We start from the raw sequence: 19,643 nt of genomic DNA, 5'->3' as shown, positions 1-19,643 counted from the left end.
AAATACATTGTTTAATACATTATTAATTTTTATTAATGGTGTAACTTACTCTAATATTTAATATAAATTTTGCATTTATTTTTGTTATTGTATATAATATTATGTATATTCTTTTAAAATCTGAAATAATTTTATAATTCTTTTAATAATTTGAATTATATTATGATTTTTAAATTTTTTAATAATAATTTTTATTAAAAAAATTGTTGTAATCTAACTAGAAATTAAAAAATATATATATATTAACAAAAAACATATTCTTTTTGGTGTGATGTTTAAGATTATCATAAAAAGTGTATATATATTTTAAAGATTCATATTCTTTTTAAGATTTTTTTTTATTTAAAACAAAAATGTTATAATCTAACTATCATAAATAAAAAATTTAAAATTAATAAAAAAAATAAATACATGATTTATATTAAAAAGTTGTAATCTAACATAAAAATTTTCAAAAATTATATAACTAAATTAGTAACTGAAAGTTTTCTAACTAAAAATTAATGATATATAAAACATTATTGTTATTAGACTACAAATATATGGTTGGTCTAGTGGTCAAGGTGCTCCCATCTTTGATTTATGTTTTTGTGACTCAAAACCTTCTATTAGCATTTTAATTTCATATGTTTCTTTCATTAACCAGGATATATAAAACATAGTCGGACTATATGGTAAGAATTGGAGGTGGCCGAGTGATTTACGAGTGCGTCAACTCTCCTTGTCATCATGTAATTGGATGTTAAATTTATTTAATTAAATTAAAATGGTGATTAAATTGATAAAATATATAAATATTGAGGACCAAATATATAATTATTCTAATTTTATTAATTCACACATCACCACCTCTTTTAAAAATTAACGGCCGGTGGTTTGATGGAAACATTTAAATAATTAGAAACCATAGTTGTTTACATATAGTTTACACATAGTTGTTTACATAAGTTGGATGGTTTAATTGATAAAATTGAAACGTTGGTGGTTAAAATTGATAAAATAGTTGTTTACATATAGTTTGTATATATGACCATCCAGCCTGTCTTCAAAAACAAAGCTAAAATAATTAATCCATGCACAACAGCTATTAGGCTGTTGTTGAAAGATCCTAACCACTTAAATAGAGATGGCCGAGTCGCCACCATCGCTGCTTTCACTATCACTACTACTACTCCCACTCCCACTCCCACTTCCACTTCCACTACCGCTACTATCGCTTCCACTGCTACTATTTGAGCTCGAAGACTGTTCTTTCTCTTCAGCATTCACCTGATCTCTAAGAGCTTCAGCTGCACTACGTCCTGGTTTATTGTCATCATCACTTAAGTCGACATCAGCAATCTCCTCATCCGTGTCAACTTGATGTGGTAAGTTGATATCAATGCCGAAACCAGAGGACACCTTTTCAGAGGCATTGTCTTGCTTATCTGTTCCCAAACCATCATTATCATCATCGTCGTCGACTATATCCACCTGTTCTTCTGATTCATAATTTTTCGGATCTGGTGATGCAGTTGATTTATTAGGAACTGAAGACGACGGGGGCTCTAAGTTGTTCTGCTTTCTAGATTCTGCAATATGGCCAGGGAAGTGAGCGTTTTAAAATGGTAAAATGAAATGACTAAAAACAACATATTCTTAAAAAATGAAGTGGTTGATGTATCTACAAAAGATCAGCCACCTGGACTCTGACAATGAGTAAAGATAATCGTCTTTTGTTTCAAGTTTTAACCCGGATTCAGATAGACCGGTAAAATCATGGCAATGAAGGCCTAACATAACCATATTAGCATCTAACAAACAAAGAGAATCTCACCTCCACTCTCAAAGTCACCAGTGTCGATGCGTTCCACCTGAAGCTGTAAAATCACGTAGAAAACAGCACAAATAGAAAAATTAATATTATTTTAGATCACATTAACAACAATAATGGCTACTTTATTCAAAGATGCATGAGATTGCAGGAGTGAAGTAAACTCACCGGTATTGGTGGAACTGAGCCTTTGTTCGAAGACTCGGGCTTCAGTCCCTTACCAACTGGAGGCGAATAAGACTCTGCAGCAGGGCCAGCTGATGAAGCCATGGCTGTGGATTCACCAGGCTGGCGTAGATGCCTCAACCGCTTCACAGCTCGGTGTAACCGCTCCAACCGAAAGGTCTCACCATCAAAGAACAAAACTGCATCATTGTCCTTGTAATCTTCACATGTCCCTTCAAATGTCACCTTGGGTTTTCCCTGTTGATTGTTTTCAAATTCTACCTTAACCCGATTATCCTTCGTCTTGTGGAATGATCCTGGTTGGCTCTTATCAATTGATGCTGGCTTAAATTCATCTGAAACAGAGCCAAACAAAAGATGCAACACTTACATTTTTGCACTGCTGAATAACTTTCAGATACTGAAAGAAATTAATAAATCAATCGAATCGAATCCCTCCACTAGACTGATAACCAAACATTGTGGAAAGAAAAAGGCCGATAAAAGCATAATTTCAAGCAAATGAAGTTAACTCTCGTGTAAACATCAAATGCAACTCTCAATATCTAAACCAGACATCTCATAGTTGGAGTCTTGGAGATTCAGTACTGGAGACCAAAACCAAGAACATTCAATTCAAATCTCAATGATTTTTCATATTTGTAAAGGACTGCAAAAGAAAACTAAAATCCTAGATGATTTTGGACTCAGAAAAAAAGAATATATTAAGCTATTCCAATCGAATATTAAAGCGTAAAACTCAATGATTTGCAATCCTTGATACAGATAGAAAAAGAATATATGAAGTTATCCCATTGAAACTAACGATTGCTAATCAAAGCGATTAGCAATCTCTTTAATTTCATTATTTCTTTTTCAAATTTGAATTCGAATATCATCAAATTTTGTATATTCAATTAAAAACTCCTACTTATTTTTTGTCGAAATAGATATAATGTATTGAAAGATCAAATATACATATGGACTTAGCATGGAAAATGTGTTCTGGGTTACCAAACAGAACCCTGGAATATTGGAAGGGAAATGATTACTTACAGCGTAAAGTGCAGAATTTGGAAGAAGGATGCTGTTGGTCCTTGAAGGAAGACCCTAAACTTATATTGTACCATCGATTAGGCTTCGGAGCAGTGCTTGGTTTTTCTTTGTTGCTGTTGTTTGCCATTTTTTAAACCCTAGAAGGAATTTCCGAGGGGGGCTAAAGAATGAGCCAATAGAGAAATACAGAATTGGGCAATTGGGTAAAAAAAAAATAGGTCGTTTGGTCTTTTTGGCTTATTCCTAAAGTTTATAAATTTACTTGCGCCGGCTTTTTTTAGGGTAAAGCACACAAATTATCCTTCAGCTATAATATGTTACTTTGTTGAGTTTCGTTATTATTAAAAGTTACAAAATGACCCTGATTATAGGGTACTACATTGTTGAGTCACCCGACTATTAAAAAATTATAAAATAGTCACCCGACTATTTACATGTTCAAAACTCATTTATTTCATTAAAAAATTGACAATTGTCTGAATTAGACGTTAACCTGCTCATTGAGATATGATAAAATTATATTTTAATGATTTATAATAACATTGTTGTTGCTTTCAAGCACTGGCTTGACGATATAATATTTCATTACTAGCTCAACGACATAATGTTTCAAGCACTAAGTCGACAACATAATGTAAACAAATACTTAATCCACATAATGCAACTCAAACTGTTCTTAGATCAAATTTTATTATGAGAAAATCGCCTCAGTGACCAAAAATGCCTTATAATATACGATTTTAACCAACTTTTTTTGGATTTGCCAAAATGACCAACAAAATCGCAACGCGAAATAAAAATCGCAACGCGATCCCCAGAATCGCAAATCAGTTTCCAAAATCGCAACGCGATTCTTGAAAATCGCAATGCGATAGTACAAATTCGCATTGCGATTTTCCAAAATCGCAACGCGAATATGAAAATCGCAACGCGAACACATAAATCGCAACGCGTATCCGTAAATCGCAACGTGTATCCGTAAATCGCAACGCGTATGGGTAAATCGCAATACGTATCCGTATATCGCAACGCGTATCCGTAAATCGCAACGATAATACATAAAATCGCAACGCGTATCCGTAAATCGCAACGCGATATTTAAAGCGTCATTATAATTGCTACGCGTATTTTATTTTCAAATTACAAAAACGAATATTAAGACAAAATCCCGTAATCGCAACTCATAACCTAAAACCTAAAATCACAACTCAGTCCCATCTCCATCTCTCACTCTCTACGGCGAAGAAATCCGTCCCCATCTCCGAAGATTTCCGTCCCCATCTCCGGCGAAATCCTCACAACCATTCACGGTCAGAAATCCCTCACAATATTCAGAAATGGAAAATCAACCTCCAAGGGTTAGTTTTTTAATTATTTTTATTTTGAAATGTTTGCATTATTGTAGGTTTTTCATATTGAAACTGATGATAAGTTTACTGGTCATTTCAATAATAGATTAACCATTTCACTTAGATTTCATTTCGCGTTACGATTCTGTCGTTGCGATTTTCATTTCGCGTTGCTATTCTCTCGTTGCGATTTTCAAGTTAGTATTTGTCTTGTCTTTGTTCTGTCTTTTGGTTGAAGTAATGCAATCCATTCAAGTTTCAATTTGCAGAAGAGTCGCAACGAGATAAATGAAAATCGCAACGAGAGAATGACTGTCGCAACGAGAGAAATGAAAATCGCAACGAGAGAATCGCAACGCGAAATGAAAATCGCAACGAGAGAATCGCAACGCGAAACCAAAATCGCATTGCGATTTTCATTTCGCGTTGTGATTCTCTCGTTGCGATTTTCATTTCGCGTTGCGATTCTCTCGTTGCGATTGTCATTTCGCGTTGCGATTCTCTCGTTGCGATTTTCATTTCAACCAAAAGACAAAACAGTGTTGCAAATTTAGTTTCAAGAATAAACTACTACTTTTTATGTTTATGTTTTGGATATCTTCACAGTGTAGTTTTTGGTATATCTAACTTGGTATGTTTATTGTTTTGTATAAATTTTTTCGGCTCAATTGACCTGAGAAATAAAGTCAGCCTGGCCACTACAATTGCTTCGAAGCTTTCACCTGCTCAAAGACAATTGTTTGAGGAAACCTGCTTCGGGCCATGGCTGAGAGTACAACATCCGGGTGGAGATGCTAATTTGACCCATTTGTGGCTTCAGACCATGACATCAAATCTACCCGACAGTATACAACGTGGTGAGGAAGAGATATGGTTTCATTTTCCACCAGCGTTATACTTGTTTTGGGCGGAAGGAGTTCTGCTTAATCACTGGTCTACGATTCGGACACGATGATGTAGGCCGGTACACTCGTCATATCGCCCGCCCATCATGGTTATCCCGGGTTTTTCCGGATGAGTCAATGGAGAAGCCGAACCTACATGTCGACGACCTGAAGAAATTGTTTAATAAGAAAGCTGGTTTCACTCGGATGGATGACGTCGATGTTGTCCGAGTATGCCTTCTACTACTTGTATATGCCGGCTTTTAGGCAGAGAGGCCAGACAACCTATTCATCGGGAGCTAATAATATTGGTAGAGGACCTGAATGCATGGAATCTGTTTCCGTGGGGTTCGTATATATGGAAAGCTACCTGGACTAAGTTGTCGTCTGCCTTTGATGACCGCAAAAGTTTGCGGGGCGATGGGTCCAAATACACTTTGTCAGGCTTTGTTTGGGCCTTTAAGGTAAGAATTTCTATATAATGTTTCTAAATTATAATTAATTATTTAACAATTACTAATTTTGTTATTATATTGTTTGTAGATTTGGATATTCGAGGCTTTCCCCAGCATGCGTACATATGCAATAAAAACGTCAAATGATATTCCCAGGGCTATTTCCTGGAAGAGGAAAACTCTGTTGGATTGGGAAGACTTAATACCATATGCGACAATAAATAATGTAAGTTAACACAAATACTTTCATATAATATATAAACAAGTTATTAATAGTAGACGTTTAACTTTGTTTGAGTTTTTATATTTTAGGAGGCCAACATTCCATTACAAAGACTGACACCCACGGAGGAAGAGCTTGCCACTGATTGGTGGCAAGCTAGTCAGAGTTTTTTGATGCACGGATGATGAGCAGCATCCACTTCCTCCAATTCGAGAGCCATCACCTCACCTAGAGCCATCACCCGATCGACCCGACTATACACCTCTAGAACGAGAGCCATCACCTATCCCGTCACATCATCGAGCCTCTTCTCCACCATCACCTCATGATAGGCGACCGGCAAAGATGCCACGACTCCTATCTCCCTGTTCTCCACCTCCACCTCCACGGGATGAGTCAAGGGAGTTACGTGATGAGGTCAATGCCTTGCGTGAGGAGATCGGTACTCTACGCGATAACGATGGTGCATGGCGTGTGGAGGTGTCAACTTTACGTGGTGAGGTTGCCGCTCTACGTGAGATGATAGTATCGTTGCAGAATGAGGTTCATACTCTACGCAACGAGGTAAGTTTAAGATTTTCCATATTTAACTTAATGATAAATTTACTCGTAATTTCACTTAGATTAGCCATTTCACTTAGATTGCTTAGTAAATTTATTCGGTTGCTGCCAATTCTGCTAAACTGTGTATTCTTTAACACTGTGAAATAGTATTTGTCTTGTTTTGTCTTTGGTTGAAAGTAAATTTGTTCGGTTGCTGCCAATTCTGCTAAACTGTGTATTCTTTAACACTGTGAAATAGTATTTGTCTTTGTTTTATCTTTTGGTTGAAAGTAAATTTGTTCGGTTGCTGCCAATTCTGCTAAACTGTGTATTCTTTAACACTGTGAAATAGTATTTGTCTTTGTTTTGTCTTTTGGTTGAAAGTAAATTTGTTCGGTTGCTGCCAATTCTGCTAAACTGTGTATTCTTTAACACTGTGAATAGTATTTGTCTTTGTTTTGTCTTTGGTTGAAGTAATGCAATCCATTCAAGTTTCAATTTGCAGAAGAAAAATAGTTTACTTTCGCAACACGAAACTTAAAATCGCAACGCGAAACCAAAATCGCAACGCGAAATGAAAATCGCAACGACAGAATCGCAACGCGAAACCAAAATCGCAACGACAAGATCGCAACGCGAAACCAAAATCGCATTGCGATTTTCATTTCGCGTTGCGATTCTTTCGTTGCGATTTTCATTTCGCATTGCGATTCTGTCGTTGCGATTTTCATTTCGCGTTGCGATTTTGGTTTCGCGTTGCGATTTTAAGTTTCGTGTTGCAAAAGTAAACTATTTCTTCTTCTGCAAATTGAAACTTGAATGGATTGCATTACTTCAACCAATAGACAAAACAAAGACAAATACTAACTTCAGGGTATTAGTTTGAAACATATTTTCTTTGTTATCTGATGCATTTTGTGAACTATGATAGAATAATGACTTGGGTGAATACAATGCAAGTTTGAAACATATTTGTCTTTGTTTTTCACTGTTTAAATATCATGTTTTGATATGAGTTACCGACCCAGGATTTTTCAGCTTTAAATTGTGACAATAAGCCGGCAGTTGGGCAAACGATGCTTCTGGCGACCCCCTCAACAATTCCAAGGCATAACATTTGGCTCTCCAAGCTTGAGAATATGATATACTAATCTTGAACCGAGCATTCATGTCAGTCATAATTTCATGTCCCCGATATACCCTGCCATTCAAAAACATTAACTCAGCCAGAAAACCACCCAACACCTTTTTGTTTGCCTGTCTATGGTGAGGAAAAACTTGGGTTCTTGAACATGTATGTTTATCAATAAAAAGTCCTAACTTGAAACATTTTGCAATCTTTTATTCTCTTTGCAATCATACGCCACGTACAGTTTTTGTCAATCATACACCTTGTTTCGAAACGATCTTTGCTTGATTTGTTAACTTTTAGTTGATAGCCATCTTCCACACATTTCGTATATAAAGCTATCTTCAAGTCTTCCTTTGTATCAAAACAATCATCTTTCTTGATACGAATAACTTTTGTGTAACAATCAACTGCTTTCTTTATCAACTCTTCTTCCGGTATCTGAAGTAATTCTGGCATATTCCAGTTATACGCCCGTGGCATTTTCTTTTCTTCGGGGACTTTTTCTTCTTCAGGATTATATGAATTACAGAATGGATGTTCAACATGTTCATTCACAGTCGTAACTTCCTCCTCATTATCATCAACAATACATTCTTCGGCAACGGCTGTTTCATCATCAAAATTCGGGTATTGACCAATATCAATATCATTACACGCATGGTCTGTTTCTTCTTCTGAAACATCATCAAAATCCGTGTATTGACCAATATCAAAGTCCGGATTGACCAAGACCAAATTTCGAATACTGACTAGTACTCACATTTTTTCTGTTGGCTCATCATCGTCTAACTGGTCAATACGAAAACCGGAATTTGGTGCTGAAAGTTGATTGGGATTTGGATTAGAGAAAGGTTGTGGGTTTTGAGAAAAACTTAGTTGATTACTACCCGCTACTGACCCAACAATACTACTTCTAGGTTCAACAACATACAATGTAACATCATCTTGTGAAACACTAATGTAAGCAATGAATCGTTCAACATCTTCATTGTCGGTTAACAAATAAACTTTACCATTTCTCTGATAAGATAGCCTAAATCCACTTAGGGGCTCTAAATTCAATTTATTTGAAACACGTAGCATTAGAGTTTCATAAGTTAACTTTTGTAAAGACAATTTTAGTTGAAGATTCATGGATAAAGGCATATATTGTAAAACACCATGAACATTATCCCATGACCCTCCAAAACACAAATCTATCCAAACATGATCAACATTAGATGATTTCATGGTTGTAAATTAATTTACTAAACAGACGAGCTGCGAAACTAAAACCTGTTGCCGGATTGGGAAGGATGTCGTTGGATATAGGAACGGATGTCGCCGGAGAGAGTGATAGATTGAGATGGAATGAGTTGCGATTTAGGGATTTAGTTTATGATTTCAGTGTTATATACCCAAAATTTCAGTGTTGTGATTTACATATTCTCGTTGCGATTTACGGATTATCGTTGCGATTTACAGATTCTCGTTGCGATTTACGGATTATCGTTGCGATTTACGGATACGCGTTGCGATATACGGATACGCATTGCGATTTACCCATACGCGTTGCGATTTACGGATACACGTTGCGATTTACGGATACGCGTTGCGATTTATGTGTTCGCGTTGCGATTTTAATATTCGCGTTGCGATTTTGGAAAATCGCAATGCGAATTTGTACTATCGCATTGCGATTTTCAAGAATCGCGTTGCGATTTTGGAAACTGATTTGCGATTCTGGGGATCGCGTTGCGATTTTTATTTCGCGTTGCGATTTTGTTGGTCATTTTGGCAAATCCAAAAAAAGTTGGTTAAAATCGTATATTATAACTTTTTTTTGGTCACTGAGGCGATTTTCTCTTTTATTATATCCCAGTGAGCAAACAATCGTCCAACTCAGACGATTGTCAATTTTTTAACTGAAAAAATAAATTTAGAACATATGAATAGACGAGTGACTATATTGTAATTTTTAATAATCATGAGATTTAACAAAGCAATATCGTATAATTAGAAGACTATTTTATAACTTTCAATAATCACAGTCGTCAAAATAAAGTGAACCTTTTGTTTACTTTACCCTTCTTTTTATACCAAGTCTACATAGTTTTCCTTTGAAAATCTCTCTAATGGTTGCATTTCAGTTTGTAAATTGTAAGTAAGTTTGATTCTATTCTATTTCTTGCAGTCCGCTTTTGTCTAGATGAGTTTGTTTTTGAATGTTTGTGTTGGTAGTTTACTTTTCTTATGAACCTGTAACTTTGAAAGCTCTGGATGATCGCACCAAGAAAATATTGTTATAGGGTAATTATAATGCAATGCCTCTCCTCCCACCGATTTGCACTCAGTTCTAGTTCATATCTTGTCTTCTCAGATTTGCAAGATTGCTCTTTCAACCAGTTTTTCAATCTTTGAATTTCTTAGTGTCTGATTTTCTGTTCATGTGCTTCCAAGTGGTGGCACTTTGAGATAGATGAGTATTGTCTTCCAAACTCAACAAGCTAAGCTCCTCCCTCAACCTTCAACTTTGCAGGTCTATCCTTTGTATTTAATTACCAACAACCAAAAAATGAAGTTTTAACTTACTAAAATGACTGTGATAAGTAGAAAAACTTATCCAAAATGCAAAATGGTGATCTCTACACCATAAACCTCCCTTAAATCCTTCATTAGCCTCACACCATCAATCAAAGTGATGATGAACTTGTTTTGGAGCTTTAAGGGTGGAGAAAATGATTTTTACCACAATCTAGCTCAGAAGAGTGATTTACACCAAAAAGATTAAACCTTTTGATTAAGGTTTTTAGCTTTGAAAAATGGTAGAATAGGGGTTTGGAGAGAGAGAGGAAGAAGATGAAAGTGAAGGGGGATATAAGGAGTATGCAAAGAGTTGATGCCAATTAAATGAATCATTCTTTTGCACCTATTTCCCTAAGCCCAAATCAGATTTATTGCCTATGAATGGACAAATTATTCTCTTGGTCCTTAACAATGGAATGCTAAGCAAAAACCTCCATTTTTATCACAATTTTTAAAATATTAATGATTTACTCCAAAAGAAAATTTAGGGTAGTATAGGTATTTCGTCAACAAATTATTCTTATAGTTCTGTTTTGATCACTCAACAATTTTTTTTAAATCATACTTAAACTTATGTTTTTGTTCTGTTTTGGTCACATACCATTAAAAAATAAATAAAATTATTGATGTGGCATTTTTTTTCATTTTTCAATAATGATGTGATATTATTTTATGATAACACATCAATAATATCATTAACATTTTGACACATAATGACCAAAATGAAAAAAAAAATAATTTTAGATATAAATTTTAAAAAATTAAATAATCAAAATAAAATCATCAGAAAAATAAAGTGATTAAATAAGTACTTTACTTTAAAAATTATTTAGCAAGTTACATCAAATAAACAATGACGAGGAAAGTTGTCTACGAACAAATTTTGAACCTGAAATTTTACTCACAATTGAATGCAAACAACTTTATTAGTTACTGTTTAACTTAATTATTTTTTTACTATATTCTCCTAAATAAATATGGATTCACAAGGGTGTGCATCTATTGAAATAAATTAAATTAATCGACCGAATTGAATTAGTTTTGTTAAAACGATCAGCCACTAAATTAGTTTTATTGGAGAATGATTATTTTTTAAAATATTCATAAAGGTCGAAATTAATTAATTAATTAAAAATATTTAATTTATATTAAATACATATTTTTAAACTCAAAACTATTAAAAATTAAAACCAAACTTTTTTTTGACAACATTATACCTATTAAATGGTCAAGACCTAATTAAATTTTAATTCAAATGAAAAAAAATATTTATTAAATTTAAATTAATCTAATTTAAGAGAATTATAAAAAAATTCAGTTGATTCGACTATTGATCGAATTATCGAAATTTATTCAATTCAATTAATGATTATTTAAAAAATAAATTCTATTAATTGTTAAATAAAAAAATCTAATTAATAGGTATTTGGTTTGGTGGCCTACCACCAACCGTTTTAACACCCTTATAAATTGGTAGTATTTTAATATAGAAGAAATAAACTTAAAAATAAACATGTCAAAACACGGCCAGCTTGTGGAACGAAGAAATCTAAAAGATTTTTACATGGCTCTAACAGTCCCTCTCTCTATTTCGCCCTACGCTCGCAAAAAATCGCCAATCTTTCCCCACAGATTCAATCCTTACCCATCTTCCGTTAAAACCAGCCATAGTGTATCCAAGTCGGCTCCACATCCAATCCTCTGCTCATCGGAACCCAGCGCCCACAACCTCAAAACATGCAAGGTTTGCAAAACTCAATTCGACCCTTTGCTCAATCACCCTCGGGCTTGCCGTTTCCACACTGCCCATTTTGGAGGTAACCTTTTTACTTTCCATTACTTGTATTGTATTCGCTAATTTCAGCGTTCTATGCGTAAACTGTAAGCACAGCTAATATTTCTGATGTTTTTTTTTTTTTTGGTTTTATAAGCTGATGATGACTAAAACATGGATTTAGATAATTAGAAGAAAAATGGGTTCTCAGGTTAAGAACTGATGACTAAGTGTTACTAGTTTTTGAGCAGCAATTTAAGCATTGAATGGTGAAGGATGTTAATAATTCATGTTCCAGCTAAATGAGATTGATGACATTCTTGGAATCATTTTGCAAATTAATTGTTGAATAACGGATTAACTTTTAATGTAAGTTCATAATTGGCATAAGATCTGACCACAATTGGCTTTGTGGGAGACATAATTGAATATACACACAAGTATATTCAATTTTTCAGTTTTTCCATTTATTTGGAGAAGTCCTTAGAGTATCATATCTTCATACCATGTCCACAAATGTCAGGTATTACTGTTTTGATACAAGTACTTGAAAAAAAATTGAAGAGTCGCAGCAACATAGGATAAAATTCTATGGCATTTGGAGCATGTCATACCTGCTTGTCCAACATTTTTAAGTATAAAACCGAGTAGATTTGCAGCATGTTTTGAAAATGAAATTTGAGTTTTGAAGTATCTGCAATTCTGCACTTGTTTCAGCTTCCATCTTGCTTGATAGACCACTTCGAAACTTGTTATTTTCTTTCAGTTAAGGGTTTGCTTGATAAACCGTTGAAAATGTTCAATTCATTGAAAATTAATAATTTTAATGATTTAATATTTGAGCATGTTTGATAATCTAAAATTAAACATTTATGTTATAAATTTTCAATGAAAAGGTGTGAAAATTGTTAGGTGGATGAGGACCTACTTATTATTTATTATATTTTTATTTCTTTTAAGTATAATATGCTTTAAGATTTAGATTTATTAAACAATCTAATTATATCCAATATTTAATTTTAAGCAAAATATCAAACATATTTATGATTTAAATTCAACACCTAATTTTTCCAGTTTATCAAACAACACCTAAATTTCTCATATATCTTGTCACGTTTTGAGAACATTTCATTTTTTTAGAATCAACTGCAGTTTTTGCCTTACCTCAAACTACATATTTTCAGGGGAAACAAAGAGGAAATTCGAGAGTGTGTATGCAGGGGGCACCATGGATACTCCTGACTCTGGCAAAGTTTTTCAGTACTGGCATTGTTGTGGCTCTGAAAATCCATTTGATCCTGGATGTACTGCTGCGCCTCATGCCTCTTACGATGACTAATGCAGTTTGTCTTCTTTCATTACCTATGTCAGGTTGGTTTCTCTATATATATTAACTTTGTGAATGGATTTTTGGAAGAAACATGTAATTCAGATTTTTCAAACAGAAAAAATGTGGTAATGCTTATATTTATTGCCTTTCATTTGAATTTATTTGGTTTGGCCTTCTAAGTGCAAGATAACTGTGTGATTTCTGGAGACTCTGTACTATGATAACAACTTCATACGACTTACACCTAGTCAAAGGATCCAGTGTCTCATCCCACTAGATCAACATTGTTGTGGAATTCTAGACACCAAAATAGATACAAATGCTACGACTCAACCACTAAAAAATATTTTGTTCCGCGGATGTAACCTTCTTTGAGACCTGGTTTTATTTTTCATCTCACCCGCCCAACCAAAAGTGCATTCTTGAAGCAGTTCCAGTTCATGTGTTTCCTATTCTCACTTCATCCATTAAACCAGTTTAGGTTTATACTCATCTTTTATGCTACCATCTTCTCCTTCTCTGGTACCCTTATATTGCACTCAGAATTAATCCAAATGACTCATCTTTTTTGCTACCATCTTCTCCTTCTCTGGCACCCTTCTATTGCACTCAGAAAAGTTATCCGTTCTTCTCACAACTCTCATCCTATTTATAATTTTTTAAGTTATCATCTGTCCACCCTCTTATTTTGTTTTTATCTTCAATATATTCGACTTATTCTTCTTCAAGATTGTTAAGGAAGTATTGAATATCCATCAGAAGGTATCGATATCCCTTGTATGGTAACGATACTCGAATCCATTTTCATGAATTTTAGAACATCTAAGCTTGGTAAAGTATCGATATCTTTTCAATGTATCGCTACTTGGACTAAAGTATCGATACTTGCGAGACGAGTGAAATCTAAACTGTTGGATTTAGCCTGTTTAAGGCTGAAATCCCCTATTTCTTCCATCACGACCCCCAAACTCTTTTTCTCTGTTTTCCCCGTCCATTGAAGCTCTTTGAGCTTCAAAAACTCCATTGTTTGTCATGTTTTCCCCTATCCCTAAGAATCGAAGTTGAACTATTAAAAAAAAGTTGAAACCCTCAACCTCTTCTTGATCATAGTATATCTTCAAGTTCTATTTTTGATAACTTTGAAGATTTGGAAAAAGAAAAAGAAGGATTCAAGCTATGACTAGCATTTCCAACCTAAAAGGAAAAGGGGTAAGAGTTCTTAACATCCTCTTGTTTTTATTTTTTTTGGTATGATTTTTGTAACCTTAATAGTGTATCGAAAATAATCCTATAAATGATTTGGTGTTTTGGGTATTATCGGAGCCCCAAAAAGGAGGGGGATGACGGTTCAACAAGAAAACCGGGAGGTCTCAAAAACGAAGCTCATAAAAATCTCAAATTGGTAGACAGTTAACTTCGTTGAAGTGTGTATTTCTTTTAACGTATATTGATAAATGTCTGAATACATATTTGGAACTGAATCACCGGATCAAACGTTACTTTATGAGAAGCCAATGTATGATCAATTGTTATTCATGTCAATGTTAATGATTGTTGAGATTGTGAAGTATGATATTGAGTGAAATTTGCAAAATTATGCATGATATATATAAGTAAATTCTTCAAATATGGGAAATGGTAATTAAGCCTAAAAAATGTCAAAGAATAAGGGGAATAAGTAAGGTAAATGAGACTCTATAAATGACTAGTATGACATTTGTCAGAATTATAAATTATAGTGTGCGCTTTAATGATCTAATGTGATATAAAAGGTTTAACATTGAAAATAAAAGGATGGCCAATACTTTGCACCTTATTCATAACATGAGGATGATGTATAATAATGTAGCGATAAATCATGATATATGAAATTATGAAGTTCCATGAACTCATGCATGCTTTCTATATAGTTTATATATATGATATTAATGAGAATGATCTAAGTTTATGTCATGAGTGACATGCTATAGAATCATAACAACGGTATAGTGACACTTCGGTGCATATTGATACTTCGATGCATCGTGATTCTTCAATATATCATAAGCGTTTACACCATCGTGGTGATATGTTTTTCCTAGATATTTAATTATAGTAACTAATCGATAAATTTTGTTATAATATCTTAAATAAGTTCACTTTATTGTAATATACCATATGAACTCGTGACACGATATGCAACTCGATAATAACAAGATATAAAGTTAGTACGATATTTTTTTTATTTTGATGGATTTATAATAATATTTTCTCTTTGTCTTTTCTGATAGAGTTCCCGATATAGGTTTTCTTCATTGGTCTTCTTAGTATGTGATTCTACGGGTTTTCTTGGTCGTTTGTTTTCCATATGCTTGGTTTCCTCATTCATTTATATATGACATTTCGTTAGCTTCCGGATATGTGTTCATTCTTCTTCTCTATGTGTGGTGCTCGAAGATGTCGAAGTGATCTGTCTCTGTATGTCATTGTCTTAACTATTTACGTTGTTGCTATAAGGTAGTCACTAATCGTTGACAGATATATTTTACTTATGATTGTCCTGAGTGTATATTTGATATTGTTCTAATAATGTCTTTTATGACTAATGTAATCTATGTATTTTTAAAAAAAAAATCGGTACGAGAAGATTTATGTTGCGCAAGAATATGACAAATAAGATTAAATGTCGTGGTGCCCGTATAGAAAAAAAAATGATTATTTTATACTCATCTTACATGATTAAATAAATCTAATTAATGATCTTTATATAGAAGATTATGTACTCTATAACATGGAGAGAGATGGTGAATTAGAAGGCGCTAGAATCTCTATGGTGCCCTTATGAAAGAATAAATTAATTATATAATGTTCACCTCAAACTATTTGTGGCTTTACCTCATTTCACTATGGACTAAATAAACGCGATGATGTTATGACATTGGTTGCTAGTTGAATTTTGTGATTGTTTTTACTAATTCTTGTAGTTCAAATGGAGTGATTATAAGGTAGTATTTGTTTATAATTTTTTTTAATCATCAACAATGCACACATCCTTAGACGTAGGTGTTCAAAATCAGCACTTTAAAGAAAAACAGCGCCCCTTTATAATCATTGAGATCACTCGATAAATTCATCTACAACCAGCATTATAGGTATAATGATTAACTGAGTCGCGTATATAATATTAACGTACCATTTTTAAGTTACATGAGACGTGTGACTTAAGGAATGGTTACATAAACCACTTCTAATACTAGAAACTTGTTTATATTATTGCTCATGCTGTAAGGGTTTGGTACCTTAAAGGAGCAAAATTTTCAAACCAATATTTAATTAATTTAAAGTTGTATAAAAGAATTTAAAGTTTGGACTTGTACTCTTTTAGCCAATTGATTTATGACAATATATTTTTAAGACTAAACTAAAAATAAGTTTTTTAATTTATTTTCAGTCTCTGAATTATTTTTAGTTACAATAAATTTTGAACTATCATATATAATCACCAAGTATTTAAATTATTTTTTAGTCAAAACCCGCCTAAACCATGCTTCTTTTTTGCTTCAAGACTCTAAAATATTTTTTATTAAAATGTTTTTATAATAATATCTTGAACATTTTGAGTTTAAACGCGATTAAACACACAAAAACTTTCGATTTAAAGAATTCATAGAGTTATGTGTAGTTTAGATGTTATCAAAAGAAAAAAGATTAAAGCTTAACTTTTTTTATTATTATTGAGAAAATTTGAGTCTTAAACAAATTAAAAATATACATATATATAATAATGAAAGAAAGTTTTGAAAAAATAAAATGGATCAATTTTCCAATTAGGGATCGGTCCATCCAAATAACGATTCTTTGATTTTGTTATTTTTCTTACTTAAAATTCATTTTCCAGCAATTTAAAATATTTCGATAAAACTCAAAAATCATTTTAAGAACTAGAACTTAAGAACATATTTCGGAAACTGAAAAACATAGTTTTGATAAATGATTTTTTAAAAGTTTATTTAAAAATGATTTTAATGAAACGTTTAAAAGCTAACTTATTTTAAAAATTTTGTTATTTAAAAACTACGATGAATCCAAAATTATATAATTAACAATTAAAAAGTAATAAACAGTTATATAATTAACAATTATGTCTGTAGACACCCATTTTCATACAGATTCTAATTTCATCCGGATTCTAATTACAATCCTATATCTTTATTAATTGTTTTAAATAAATTATACTAGTTAAAATTGTTAGTTATTACATTAGGATTAAAGTAAGTCATTAATATTATTAATTATTATTGTTAGATAGGATAGTTGTTATTATACATATATAATAATTATATATATACATATATATGTCTCGGTTAAGTCCTAATAGTTTATTATGAATACATATTAAGTACTAATTAAAATAAACATTAATGTTTTTATTTATATAAGCAGGTCCAAATATAACAAAATGATGCAAATGAAGCCCAGGAGTCATTACAATGCCCAACCGGCAATACAAATCCAGATAAGGCCCAGATAAGGCCCGCGTGCAACACCCAACAGCAATTAGGTTTTATCATAACCCTTCCAGCGCCGTATAACATCCACCCTTGGATCTGAAGACATTCAACGGACCAGATCATAAGCTCGTAGCCGTCAGATCTAGTTCCCTTTAATCTGACGGTCTAAATACACACAAAACGCGCGTGTAATCTACCCTAGCTGCCGCCACCGCTCCTAAGACGCTCGATCGTCGATGTGCCCGCGCGTGTAATACACGCTCGACCGTTCAAGCTACCAAACGCGCTGTTTCGCGTTCTTCAACTGCCACGCGCTCACCAGCTGGTCCCCACAACTCCTCCATCGTACGTGTGCCTCTGCCAAGCTACTCTGTCACTGTTACAACAGGGGGCCAACGCCCTCCCCGTACGAATGTACGAAAACACCTCTCTCGTCGCATGCAAAGCCAAAAATCAACAGAAAACAAAAGAAAAAAAATATTAAAGGAGGCCTTTTGATTTTCCGAAGGAGATAAGCAGCAACAACAAAACCAAAAACGAGGTCACACACAACACTTGAAAAAACCAAAAGAAACCCATTATCGAACAGAAACAAAACAGAAGATTAAAACCCAAAAACACCCATCAACCATCAGCAACAAAGAGCAACCAACAAACAAACAAACAAAAGGAGAGGCCATTTTTTTCGAATACCCAAAAGAAAACACGAAAGTAAAAGAGAAATCTCACCTTTTTAGCAAGATCCGACCGCTGTCGATTCATCGGTGCAAAGAGTTTACCCCCACCACCGAAGGTAAACCTTTTACCTTTTAGGTTTGGGGTGTTTAGTTTCAGGGGCGGTTTAGGGCCGAAAGGTTTGGGTTTTTCGGTTTCCAAAGGGCTAAGAGAGGAAAAGGGAGGTTTTTTTGGTGTTGGCCACCATCGGAGCCACCGATTTACGTGGCCGGGGGTGCCAGTTCGTTTGCGGCGAGAAACAAAGGGAGAAAAGTGTGGGAGAGATGAGAGCTCATTAGATTTTCTTTTTTAGGTAAAAATGTAAATGGTTACAAAATGAATGGCTTAGGCCATTTTTGGCCTTTAACGTTAATCTATATATCAAGAGCCAAACGGCGCCGTTTGGGAGAGGGTCAGGGGAACATTTTTGCGCATGGGTTAATAGCAGTTTAGATCCTTCTGGTTTTGTAATTTCACCATTTGGCCATCGAATGAAACTTTGTGATATTTTGTTTCGAGCATTTAGTTTTCTACATTTATATTGAAGTCACCATTCTACGTATTATGCCATTTTTGTTAATGTTTAATTATGGCCATAACATTTACGAATCTTATATGTTGATCACTGTTTTGTAGATTGGTGCCTTTAGGTTTAATTCTCATTTATCCTTCCTAATTTCTGGTTCATTTTATTTTAGTCCTTTGCTTTATTATATGCGAAAATGACTATTTATGCTCTAAGTCCTTAATTTCAGTCTTGTTTACATTATGATTACTGTTTAGGGTCAGTTTTAGTTTATTTACATGATTAAACCTCGTTATTTCTGCTGAGACATGATTTGGTCCTTGTAGTTTTCTGTCATTTTATTTTAGTCTTTTTTATCATGTGAATGTGTGATATTTGTTTTTTTAATTGAAAATTTAACATAGTTTTAAATATTGGTTGTTAAATATATAATATGGTGCTCCATGTATGTGTATTTTCTTAAAATACCTAAATATTCGATATTGTTGATCTATTAAATTTTATATTCGAATCCACATTCGAGAATACTCGTCGTAAATTGTGAACTTGAAATAAATTGAGTTAATATAAATTAACAATATTATTTATTTTATTTATTTTAAAGTGATGACAATGCATGTCTCT

At 33.5% G+C, this 19,643-nt stretch overlaps 2 protein-coding genes across 2 annotated transcripts; one reads left to right on the top strand and one right to left on the bottom strand.

Moving 5' to 3' along the window:
• Window positions 1-961: 961 nt before the first annotated feature.
• Window positions 962-3,236, bottom strand: LOC120113937 (ELL-associated factor 2-like). The gene is made up of 4 exons (XM_039134996.1): window positions 3,035-3,236; window positions 1,982-2,334; window positions 1,817-1,859; window positions 962-1,571 (listed from the first exon to the last, which is right to left on the bottom strand). The coding sequence occupies exons 1-4, from the start codon at window positions 3,159-3,161 to the stop codon at window positions 1,117-1,119; spliced, it is 978 nt and encodes a 325-aa protein (XP_038990927.1). The 5' UTR covers window positions 3,162-3,236; the 3' UTR covers window positions 962-1,116.
• An 8,481-nt stretch (window positions 3,237-11,717) lies between these two features.
• LOC120113635 lies at window positions 11,718-13,440 on the top strand. Its single transcript, XM_039134720.1, has 2 exons — window positions 11,718-12,002; window positions 13,144-13,440. Exons 1-2 carry the CDS (start codon window positions 11,750-11,752, stop codon window positions 13,296-13,298), a joined length of 408 nt encoding a protein of 135 aa, XP_038990651.1. The 5' UTR covers window positions 11,718-11,749; the 3' UTR covers window positions 13,299-13,440.
• The last annotated feature ends 6,203 nt before the right edge of the window (window positions 13,441-19,643 follow it).

Source organism: Hibiscus syriacus, unplaced genomic scaffold, assembly GCF_006381635.1.
Source record: "Hibiscus syriacus cultivar Baekdansim isolate YM2019G1 unplaced genomic scaffold, ASM638163v2 tig00110213_pilon, whole genome shotgun sequence".
In the NCBI taxonomy this organism is placed as follows: Eukaryota; Viridiplantae; Streptophyta; class Magnoliopsida; order Malvales; family Malvaceae; genus Hibiscus; species Hibiscus syriacus.
Note: the sequence above shows the minus strand (reverse complement) of the source record. Positions and strands in the feature narration are given on the sequence as shown.